Genomic DNA, 12120 nt, shown 5'->3' with positions numbered 1-12120 from the left:
TCACCTCTATATAGAGCACTATATCACAGTGCATTAACCATCCACAAGCCAGCTTCCTCACCTTTTGCTTGTTAATGTTATGATTGTTTTTGACAAGGTACCACACTTTGCTGCCTTTTGGCTAGGTTGGCGCTAGAGAAATACTATATACATGCATACATACATATATTCATGTCACACTGGTCACACATTCACTCAATCTTGCTATTCTTAAAACTCACCTGCCATATTTAATAAACAATAATTGCACAAATTCTTACTACAATCAGCACTTTTGATCTGCGCTTGTTTCATTTAAGTACATGTTCTAATGGATACTACTGGTTCCTCACCTTAGAATATCCCCCAGATGCCATACTGGATCTGGAGATTTGTTTCATAACCGGGATCTCGTGCTCAGATAGATGACGTTGTGTGGCTTTATGTTCACTCCACAGTACCCTGGAAGTACGGAACCTAGCCGCTTATAAGCGCTACCACTGCACACTGCTGTTAATTACTTTCTTACCACGCCTCTCGACTCAGATGCAGATCTCGGCTTCCAATTTTGGAAGCCCAGCAACATCTGAGCCCCTACATCATTTAATGAAGCCCTCATTGATCCTCTGATGATTACTTGGTCAAAACCATGTTCTTACCTACCAATGAAAAAGCAGGTTGCCAGCTATCATAGACAGGGGATCACTGACAGAATATCGACAGTCAGAATATTGAAGTACAATTCCGAAGTCCTATCTACATTATGGTAAGTACAAAAATATTGAATTAAAAATATCGATGTCAAAAATATTATTGTTAAAAATATCGTTTTTTTAGTTAAAAAAATAATGTAAAATAAAGTAAATAACACATATAATTAAAATAAACATAGTTACAAATATTTTACAAAGTTTAGAAATTATAACTAATACATATAATGTAAAAATAAATTAAACATATACATATATAATATATATATATATATATATACTTAATAATATTCATAAATAATTATTTTAATAACTGTTAAAAACATGTTATTAATTATAAATACATATATACACATACAACAATAATGTAAATAAAAATATAAAAATTATATATAACAAATTAAAAAATTACAATATTTTTTATCTTTTTAAAAAAAATATAGACTACATTAACAAAAACGGTAAAGAAACTATTGGATAGCAGAGGGCATAACATTACTATTCCCACTCCAGAGAGTGTAACAGTAGGGAAAGTGTTGGATAGCGTTGGGGTAAAAATTACTATTCCCACTCCAGTGAGTGCAACAGTAGAGAAAGTGTTGGATAGCGTAGGGGTAAAAATTACTATTCCCACTCCAGAGAATGCAACAGTAGGTAAAGTGTTGGATAGTGTATGGGTATAAATTACTATTCCCACTCCAGAGAGTGCAACAGTAAGGAAAATGTTGGATAGAGAAGGGGTAAAAATTACTATTCCCACTCCAGTGAGGGTAACAGTGGGGAAGTGTTGGATTGCGTAGGGGTTAAAATTACTATTCCCACTCCAGAGAGTGTAACAGTAGGGAAAGTGTTGGATAGCGTCGGGGTAAAAATGACTATTCCCACTCCAGTGAGTGCAACAGTAGGTAAAGTGTTGGATAGCAAAGGGGTAAAAATTCCTATTCCCACTCCAGAAAATGCAACAGTAGGGAAAGTGTTGGATAGCGAAAGGGTTAAAATTACTATTCCCACTCCAGAGAGTGCAACAGTAAGAAAAGTGTTGGATAGCGTAGGGGTTAAAATTACTATTCCTACTCCAGAGAGTGCAAAAGTAGGGAAAGTGTTGGATAGCCTAGGGGTAAAAATTACTATTCCCACTCCAAAGAGTGCAACAGTAAGGAAAGTGTTGGATAGCGAAAGGTTAAAATTACTATTCTCACTCCAGAGAGTGCAACTGAAGGGAACTTGTTGAATAGCAATTTTTTCATGAAATAACCAAATAATTATCTAACAATAAATTAATTATGAATACCAATAAATTAAAATTAATATTTTTTTACTTTAATAAAATTAAATTACTTCCCACCCTATTTCCTTGTAAACCCACTACCCGCTCCACTTTTTTTTAACACAATTAATATAATGATCAATTAATCAATTATTAAAAATAAATTACCAATTAAACATTAATCAACACTAAATTAATTATGAATACCAATAAATAAAAATTACTAATTACTTTATTATAATTAATTTACTTCCTACCCTATTCCCCTATAAACCCAGAACCCGCTCCCCCCAAAAATTAACACAATTAATGTAATTATCACATAATCAAATAATAAAAATGTATTACCAATTAATAATTAATTAACAATAAATTAATTACCAATACTAAAAAATTTTTAATAATTACTTTATTATAATTAAATTACTTCCCACCCTATTCCCCTACAAACCCACAACCCGCTACAATACTTAAACGCTAAATTTACTTTCTAAAAAATGTCTAACTTCTAAAAATGTAACACATATACATAACACTAACATAAACATCGATATTATTAATAAGGATATTTTTCCAAACGATATTACTGACTTCGATATTAACAATAACAATATTTCTTACCTTCAGGTCGATATTCTGGTCACTGATATTCTTGATGTCGATTTTCTGTCCCTTCGATATTCACAACTCAATATTTTCTGTACTTCGATATTAAAAAGTCGATATTATGTCTGTACACCCATTGACTGGTGCCTGGTGACCTTCATTTTTCTAGCCATGAACCCCAATCCAGAGAGTCGTATTGTGAAGTCTTTTACAAGTTAAAGGGAATCCAAATGAATTTTCAATGACTCCTCAGGATTGATGCTTTGGCAAACACATGCTTTCTGCCTACAGTTTGGCACTGTGATCCGTGAACGGTGTGTTCCTGCTGGTCCACTATACGCATGCCCTTTGGAACATGGCCAGCATGGTTTTGCCAGAGGTACAGGAAAATCATAGAGCCTCTTTGTCCCAGATGATACAGCATGGGCCGGATGCAAAAAAGTATGTTACCCTCTCGGTCTGGATACCACGGGCTGCCTGGCCTGAGCAGTCAAACTAGTGTTGGCCTTCGTAGATACCTCTGGATGAGGTTCTTTGGATTCTCTGGTGATGTACAGGCCTCTCTATTGGACATACCCTCAGAGAGAAGGCGGATTCCACTTTGGAACTTTTTAAAGTCAGCAGAACTACATCGCATTGCATCGCAGCCACACAGTTTCTGCATCTCTTACTGAAATTTAGAGGTTTTTACAGAGGCCTGGTTTATAGACAAAGACAGCCTTCCCAGCCAGTGATGCAGCAGAAAACCTAGTTTAATTGAGGTTGTGAACACTGATCTGGCAGAAAACATGTGATCCAGCTATGCCATCAGTCGTCCAACTCCTCCTACCCTGCCTCAACTGCCAACAAACCTCTGGGGAGCAGGATTCATCATTCCTCCTGAGTTGGCAATCAATCAAGTCTGACAGATGAGCCTTATACATTTTTCAAAACAGCTGTGCATTGCCTTTTCTCTTCTTGCACACCACCCATTCCCTCCCATTTCAGAATTCCTTTCAGAGGAGCATATGTCCACCCTGCTAAAGGATATATGCCTGTAGCTCTCTACAGATACTGTTGAGAGGGTACCGGACTTGGAAAAAGGCAAGGCATGTTACTCTTGCTATTTCCTCATCTTGAAAAAGGAGCGGTCTCAGGCCTATCCTGGACCTTCGACCCTTGAATGCCTTCTTGCAGAAGGACACATTCAAAATACTCACGTTGACTTCAATCCTATTTACTCTGATCCCATGCGTTATCTGTGGTTCCATGTAGGCCAGGAGCATTTTCAGATTGCTGTGTGCCTATTCAGCCCCACCAGTGCTCCTCGGGTGTTAACGAAAGTGATGGTGGTGGTTGCTGCCTAACTTTAGAGGTCAGGAGTACTTGTATTGCCTGGCTGCTGGAGGCAGACACACTGCAGTCAGTTGTGGGCATCAATCAATCGGGGAAGTTTAAAGCATGCTACTCACCTGTGAGGATCTCAATACCCTGGGGTGGGGTAACAGCTCCAGTCAGTCAAAGAGCTAGGTCCTGAGGGTCTTCCTGAAGATGTGCTGGGTTGGGGCGCATCTGATGTTGATCGGAAGTCTTGGGCGCGATGTAGGAGAAGGTTCTTCCCCCTGTTCTTGCTCTGCGGATGCGTGGGGATTCGGCGAGGTCGGCGGATCAGAGGTTCCTATTGAGTACGTGGATGGAGATTCTGTCGTTGAGATGTTGAGGTCCGGTGTGGAGGCATTTGTAGGCGTGGGTGAGTATCTTGAAAGTTACTCTTTTCTCAATGAGGAGCCAGTGGAGGTTACGCCAGTGCTGGGTGTTGTGTTCATGATTAGGGATGCTGAGGAAGAGTCTGGCTGCGGTGTTCTGTATGGTCTGAAGTTTGTGGAGCAGAGACTTGTTGATGCCGACGTAGAAGGCGTTTCCATAGTCCAGTCTGGCTGAACTCCGGAAACAATGGCATCACTCCCTCGCAAGACCTCTGCGACTCACTCGCCTCGTTCTTTCACAGCAAGATCGCCGACATACACAACAGCTTCGGTGCACAGACATGCACCCCACCACCGAACCAACGCCCCCCACCACCACCCTCCGCGCCTGGACCCCGGTCAGCATCGAAGACACCATCCGCACGATGAACACCATCCACTCCGGTTCACCAACCGACCCATGCCCCCACCACATCTTCAACAAGGCCGACACCGTCATCGCACCCCAACTCCGGGACATCATCAACTGCTCCTTCAGCACCGCCACCTTCCCGGAGAGATGGAAGCATGCCGAACTCAGCGCCCTCCTGAAGAAACCATCAGCGGACCCCACCGACCTCAAGAACTACCGCCCCATCTCGCTCCTCCCTTTTCCTGCCAAAGTCATCGAGAAGACCGTCAACAGACAGCTTGCCGCCTTCCTCGAGACGAACGGATCTCTCGACCACTCGCAGTCCGGTTTCCGAGCCAACCACAGCACCAAGACCGCCCTCATCGCAGCCACTGATGACATCCGAGCCCTGCTCGACAAAGGGGAAACAGCTGCCCTCATCCTCCTGGACCTCTCCGCAGCATTCAACACTGTCTGCCACCGCACCCTAGTGCAGCACCTCAGCGACATCGGAATCCAAGAGAAGGAACTGGAGTGGATCACCTCGGTCCTCGCCGGAAGAACCCAGAGAGTCCGCCTCCCCCCATTCAGATCCGAGGCCACCGAAGTCATCTGCGGAGTACCACAAGGATCATCTCTCAGCCCCACCCTCTTCAACATCTACATGAGCCCCCTCGCGGCCATCGCACGCCAACACAACCTCAACATCATCTCTTACGCCGACGACACCCAGCTGATCCTCTCTCTCACCAACGACCCCACCACCGCCAGAACCAACCTGAAGGGATGAAAGACGTAGCCAAGTGGATGATGAACAGCTGCCTGAAACTGAATTCAGACAAGACGGAAGTCCTCATCCTTGGATCATCACCCTCTGCCTGGGATGACGCCTGGTGGCCCCCTGCCTTGGGCAGCGCACCCGAACCAACGGACCACACACGCAACCTGGGCTTCATCCTGGACTCCTCCCTCTCAATGACCAGACAAGTCAACGCCGTCTCATCGTCATGTTTCAACATCCTACGCATGCTCCGAAAGATCTTCCGATGGATCCCCACCAACACCAGGAAGACGGTCACCCAGGCACTCGTCACCAGCCGACTGGACTACGGAAACACCCTCTACACTGGAACCACAGCCAAACTACAGAAAAGACTCCAACGCATCCAGAACGCCTCCGCACGACTCGTCCTGGACATCCCCCGACACAGCCACATCTCCGGACACCTGAGAGACCTGCACTGGCTCCCCGTCAACAAGAGGATCACCGTCAGACTCCTCACCCATGCACACAAGGCTCTCCACGACCAAGGCCCCAGATACCTCAACAACCGCCTGACCTTCTACACTCCCACCCGCCAGTACGATCGACCAGCCACGCCCTCGCCACCATTCCACGCATCCAAAGAGTCACCACGGGAGGAAGATCCTTCTCCTATGTGGCAGCCAAGACTTGGAACTCCCTCCCCATCCACCTCCGTCTGACCCAAGACCACCTCTCCTTCAGGAAGCAACTCAAGATCTGGCTGTTCGAGCAGTAGCGGACCCTCCTCCTCCTAGCGCCTTGAGACCCTCCTGGTGAGTAGCGCGCTATACAAATATCATGATTGATTGACAGTGTTAGGGTTCAGTATAAACAATCCTAAGTCTCCCCTCATTCTTTCACAGAGGCTTCCATTCATAGGGGCAGTCCTTGATAAGATGGAGTTCAGGGTGTTTCATCCACAGAAGCATTCAGGCTATGATCTTGATGTTTCAGGCTTAGTCCTGGAGAACAGTGAGAGGGATTTTGAGGCATCTTGGCCTCATCTATCCTCTTCATTATCTATCCTAGGTTGTACATACATGCTCTGCAATGGAACTTGAAGTTCCAATGGGCTCAACATCAAGGCAGCCTTTCTGATGCCAACAAGAACTCAGAGCGGACAGCTCAAGATCTGCAGTGGCGACGATTGAGCGCAAGCCTCCTTTCTTTCCCATTCAGAGCTGATGGTGGTGATGAACATTTCACTGCTGCGCTGGGAAGGTCATCTAGGAGAGGTAGAAATAACAGGACTCTTGTGTCCAGCAGAGAACCTGATCCACGTCAATGTGCTGTAGCTGCAGGCCATTCATCTAGCACTGATGGCCTTCCTACCATCCATCAAGGGGGGGGCTGGTGAAGGTTCTCATAGACAACACTAACGCCATGTGGTACTGCAACAAGCAGGGGTTGAGTGTGGTCCTAGGTCTTATGCCACGGGGATTTGCATCTCTGGAGGTGGTTAAAAGTGCCAGGGCACGTTCTTGATCGCAAATCATCTGTCCGGGATCCTGAATGCCATAGCTGGCAAACTGAGCAGACATTATCTGGCAGATCACAAGTTATTCTGGTTCACTGTTGAGAACGCACAATATGAACAATTCTACCCTTTGTAGTTTCCGCAAGACAACTTCTTAGATGTTGAATTGCAGTTGGAATGGACCAAGGCTCTCCTTTACACCTTCCCACCTCTACCTCGCTTGCCCAGAGTGCTAAAGAACGTCAACCATGTTATGTTATGTTTAAAAACTTTATAGAGCGCCCATACACCGATTGGTTTCTTGGCACTGTTCCTAGGAGTAGCCTGAGCCCTAGTACTTATTCATAAGCCTGAGTAAAGAGCCACGTCTTGAGAAGTCTCCTAAATTTTGCGAGATCGGTGCAGGAACTGATGTCAAGTGGAAGGGTATTCCAAAATCTAGGCGCCAGCAATGCGAAACTGCATCCACCTAGTCGTTTCAATCCGTAGGGGGGTGTGACCAAAAGGTGCAAATGGGCTGACCGCAGATTGCGGGTGGGTGTATGTCTTTGAGTAAGACTAGAAATACATTTTGGACTAATGCCATGCAAGGATTTGAAGATGAGGCAGCCGATCTTAATGGCACAGCGTTGTTGTATAGGAAGCCAGTGCATCTCCCTCATAAGAGGAGAGACATGTTGCCATCTTGGCTGCTGGAAAATCAGCCTAACAGCCTGATTCTGCACAAGTTGCAACCTTTTGGCTAGAAATAATGGAAGGCCAAAGTACAGAGAGTTGGCATAGTCAATGTGTGATATCACCATTGCTAGAACAACCTGCACCAATGCTTCTCTAGTGAGGAGTCTACTGATTTTCCTTATCTTTCTTAGCTGGAAAAAATAAGTAAAGATTACCGACCCGATCTGAGTTTTCATAGTGAGGTCACCATTAGTTGTGGACCCCGAGACTCTTAGCAGAGGGGGATGGGTCATCCTAGTGGCCTTGTATTGGGTCAGGAGTGTGTGGTACCTGGAATTCCTGGGAATGAGCATCTGTTCTTCAATCAGGCTGCCACTATGTGAAGACCTCCTGTCTCAGCAACAGAGCTGGGTCCTCCAGCCAAATCTACACCTGAAACTGAGCATTGGCAATTGACTGCTTTTGATTTGTTGCTTGAAGTGGTGAACGTCTTCTAACCCCTTTCGGCCGATGTCTCCCCAAAAACCATTGGTGTCGGCCACTGGAACACATACGTCACATGGTGTATTGCTCGCAACACTGACCCCTTACAGGCAAAGCTTTCATATGTCCTTTTGTTTGTTTTGTCTTTATCCCAGATAAGAAACTGACCTCATCGCAAAGGGGTGGAGCTCATATGTGGCTCGTCTCCATCTTCTTGGCCACTGTGAAGCCAACACAGAGAGGTACGGCACCACCTGCTGGTGCGCAAGAGAACTGATATGAAAAATGCTCCTGATGCAGTCTGGAGACTGGGGATTATTATGAAGTGAGGAATCTGCAGTTAGGTGGAGTAGGCACTTGACCGCCCTTGGAGGTCCCTACCCCTGCCACGCTGAAGAGCAGGGGGGCTGGCGAGATTTCCTGTGTTTGGTGGCAAACTCATGTAGGAGCGGGGGGATAGCCGCCGCCCCAAAACTTGTGCTGCCCAGAGCGGACCACATTCCCCTTGCTACGCCATCTGTATACATCAGTATACATCTGAGAGAGTATCAACAAAGGTAAGTAACGTATTCGTTTTGCATATTCTACTGAATCAAGAGTATTCCAGCACACTAAAATTGCAGGAAAAACAGTATCAGAGACTCTATAGGAAACAATGCTGGGGTCAGAATAAATTTAGGTAGCTGGGGTTTCATGAATGGGCAGGGATTGTGCCCTAATGGGAAACCACTCCAATGGCATCCATTTGCATTCCAACTTCCATTGCTTTTCCTTATTGAAAATGGCAAACAGCAGCTGCAACACAATGTAATGGGAGGAAATATAAAAGGCAAGTAATTTATGTTTGCTCTTTCATGAAGCATTGGTAAAAGAACCTTCCTACTGGTAAAAGCCTGTTAATGTATTAATCAGATAGCTAAAGATTTTCCACACAGGCACTTCATCCTTTCTGTCTGGTTTCATCACCGTTCCCACAAAACACTTGACAATATTTGTTTTGGTAATGCTGGCTTTTGAATTTCAGGAATCGATTCACCACACCTTCATGGGATGTCCAGCGGGCCACTCAAAACTCAAGGAAGCCGCAAAGTTCAGTCCGCAGCACCTCCCGCTGCCAGCACGACCCCTAAAGAATCGCAGAAGGTGAAGGAGAAAGTGGAGGGCGTGGATCAATGGATTGAAGCGTATACTCTGCATGGTCGCTTCCCATCGGCTCCTGCTCGCAATTTTCAGTGGGATATGCTGAAGAGCTCATCGCCAAGGTAAATGATCCCAAGTGCTTCATTTGAGCTCCGGTGCTCAAAGCTTGGCTCTGGAGGTGCTAGTAAAAATCGTCCGCCAAATACCAATACTGCATAGTGTTGAATTCAGCTCCGGTCTCCTTAATCCACTTCCAAGAGCTTCTGACCCATTACTGCACGTGTGCAGGTTGCTCCCATCTCCCTTTATGCCAGACTTGCCGTCTTTCTTTTCCTCCTTTTTTCCGTTTGTGTGTTTTCTCTCTCTTACTCGTGGTCAATATCTGATGAGGAAAAATAAATGCCGGGCCCCAAAAATGAGTGCCGGTGGACACCACTGGCAACCACCGGCTCAAATTGAGTACTGCAGTCAACCCTCATATTAACACATGATGAGTGCAGTGGTGTCACAAGGATGCCAAGGTGCCCAGTGCAAGCAAAGGAAATGGCCCGACTGTTGTTTAGGTAATAAAATACAGCATTAATCAGGGGTCAGTGGGCCCCTCAGTCCTCCAGGCAGTAGGGCCAGAGCACCTGCTGCACCACTGGTTGAGGGATGGTCCATCCTAGCAGAGTAAAGGGAACAACTGAGGGGAAACACAGTGTGTGTGTGCCACATATGAGAAAGAAACACTTTTGGAAAAGCTGGCAGAAAGTATACCACTGCTGCTGCTAATATCATTTCTAACTAATATTCCATGTATATATTAAATGTCTCACAGATGGAACAGTGTGTTTTTTACTCGAGGCAACACCATGCATCGTTAATGATTAAGTGATTAAAGAAGCGGGTGAAGTGGGCGGGACCTGAGGGGTATGACGTGCCCATACTTTTTTAATTTAAGAAAAACAGTGCCCCCTACCTTTTGTGAATGACCGCGAGCTAAATGCTAAAGCTGAAGCTGAAGTGTAAAGCAGAGATTCTCCTGCGCTGTGAACCCGAGGGAGGTGCAAACAGCGAATCAAGCTGTCTTGCCCGAGTGCCTGCTTCACTGTAAGAAATGTAAATGTGCGCAACTGGTCAATCTGCAAATGTAAAGGCTGCTTGGAAGCCGGTATTGACTTTAATTGATGGATTCCATTCAAGTTTTCTGATGACACACATTTATTCTTTTTGAGAGGGATTATAGCATAGAACTACCAGCAAAGCTGTGAAGTGTGTGCTTTTAACAGACAGTTATACAAAAAAGCAATTACACTAATTACATTCTGCAAAATAATTTATATTTTGAAATGCTTTTTTTATCTTAAACCTTTTTGTGTATTTTGTAATGGCCTACCCTATTCTGTGTGTAATGCTTTCTTAAAATAATGACTTAAATGTTCATAGTGCTTTCTGGTACAGACTGGGACCTCATAGTACTGACCATCCGCAAGTCATTATTGCCCACTGCATCAACCTGGATTCAGTTCTTGGGCTTTCTGGTTGCAGACACAGATCTCTGTAGTGCATTAACTAATAGAGGTCTCATAATGCGCAATAGTACATTTACCACTGATAAACGTAACTTGCACGTAATCTTCATTTAAGCTGTGTGTTATTTTATATGTAGTTACCTGAAGGTGAAAGACCGAAAAAAGTTACAGAATATTTTTTTTGCCATGCCTTTAACCCAGCCCCCATGCTCACTCACCCGCCCCTACTGTGCGCAGCGTCACAGTTCCCATTATTTTTTAATGCATTTTGACCGCTGTGCAGCACTAAACATTCACATGTCACTATACTCCACTGCTCCAACCAGAAAATAATTCTGTGGAACTCTGGTGCAGTGCATTAACTGATAGAGGCTTCATAATGCACACTAGTGTGCATTTCCCACTGATTACGTAACTTGCATGTAATTTTCATCTAAGCTGTGTGTTAATTTCTATGTAGTTACCCGAAGGTGAAAGATGGAAAAAAGGTACAAATGTATATATTTTTTTTTTACAATGCGACCACGCTCACTCATCCCGCCATCCTTACATTCTCATACTTTTTTTAATGCACTTGGACTGCTGGATTTAACATGCTGGAAACACATTCACTTTAATGCACAGTAAAGCAATAGGACGCACAAATTCCCTATGGCAAATCTGCACGCTAAACATCCTCATTAGAGGAATCACACCATAGAAATAATGGGCAGGTAACCAGGCACTTTTCAGTTTCTGAGAAACCAAGCTAGGATTTATACATTGACCAGAAAAATTGTAACTTTAAGCATCAGCGAACATGGGCGGCCGGCACGGATTGGAGGTAGGGAGGGCGGTTGAGGACACGGGGGAAACGAGTATAAAAAATAAAATACAAAATAAAAACATACCTTCTCGCCACTTCTCTCCTCTGTAGCCCTCCCTTGCTCGGCCTCAATAGGAAGCACAGCCAGGCTCCCTGTCAGCCAATCAGAATGCTGCTTTATCATTGCGCATTTGGGAGTGTACTACCATTCCTTCCCTGCCCCACCCCCTCACACAAAGCTGCGGAAGAAGGAGAAAATAAAATGATAATAACAGGAGTTATTATAATTTTATTTTCCCTTTGTTTCACTTCAAAAAAGCAGTGAGGCGACGCTCCTCCGCCTCAGCTGAGGAGCCACCACTATACATCGAAGCTTGAATATCCTGCGGTGCCTGCTACAGTTTCCAGTACTTTCACACTAACTGGTTTTCGATTTCTTGAATTTGCATGTTGTAGAGTGCCAGGCGGCCTCCACGATGATGCTGTGAGAACGGAACAGGAGAGTGTTCTGCATTGTGTAGCAGAATATCAGAGCCCATGCGATAATGTACAAACTGCCCAGTTCCCCTGCAGCCTCTTT

At 44.7% G+C, this 12120-nt stretch overlaps 1 protein-coding gene across 2 annotated transcripts in view; it reads left to right on the top strand.

Moving 5' to 3' along the window:
• LOC147751179 (uncharacterized protein C3orf20 homolog) overlaps positions 1-12120 on the top strand; it is a 452887-nt gene that overhangs the window by 343412 nt on the left and 97355 nt on the right. For both annotated transcript variants that reach the window (XM_086919068.1, XM_086919069.1), the window contains one exon: positions 9106-9343. In XM_086919068.1, the coding sequence (XP_086775194.1) occupies positions 9106-9343 (238 nt within the window). The remainder of the gene's footprint in view (positions 1-9105; positions 9344-12120) is intronic.

Source organism: Lissotriton vulgaris, chromosome 1_1 (genome assembly GCF_964263255.1).
Source record: "Lissotriton vulgaris chromosome 1_1, aLisVul1.2, whole genome shotgun sequence".
In the NCBI taxonomy this organism is placed as follows: domain Eukaryota; kingdom Metazoa; phylum Chordata; class Amphibia; order Caudata; family Salamandridae; genus Lissotriton; species Lissotriton vulgaris.
Note: the sequence above shows the minus strand (reverse complement) of the source record. Positions and strands in the feature narration are given on the sequence as shown.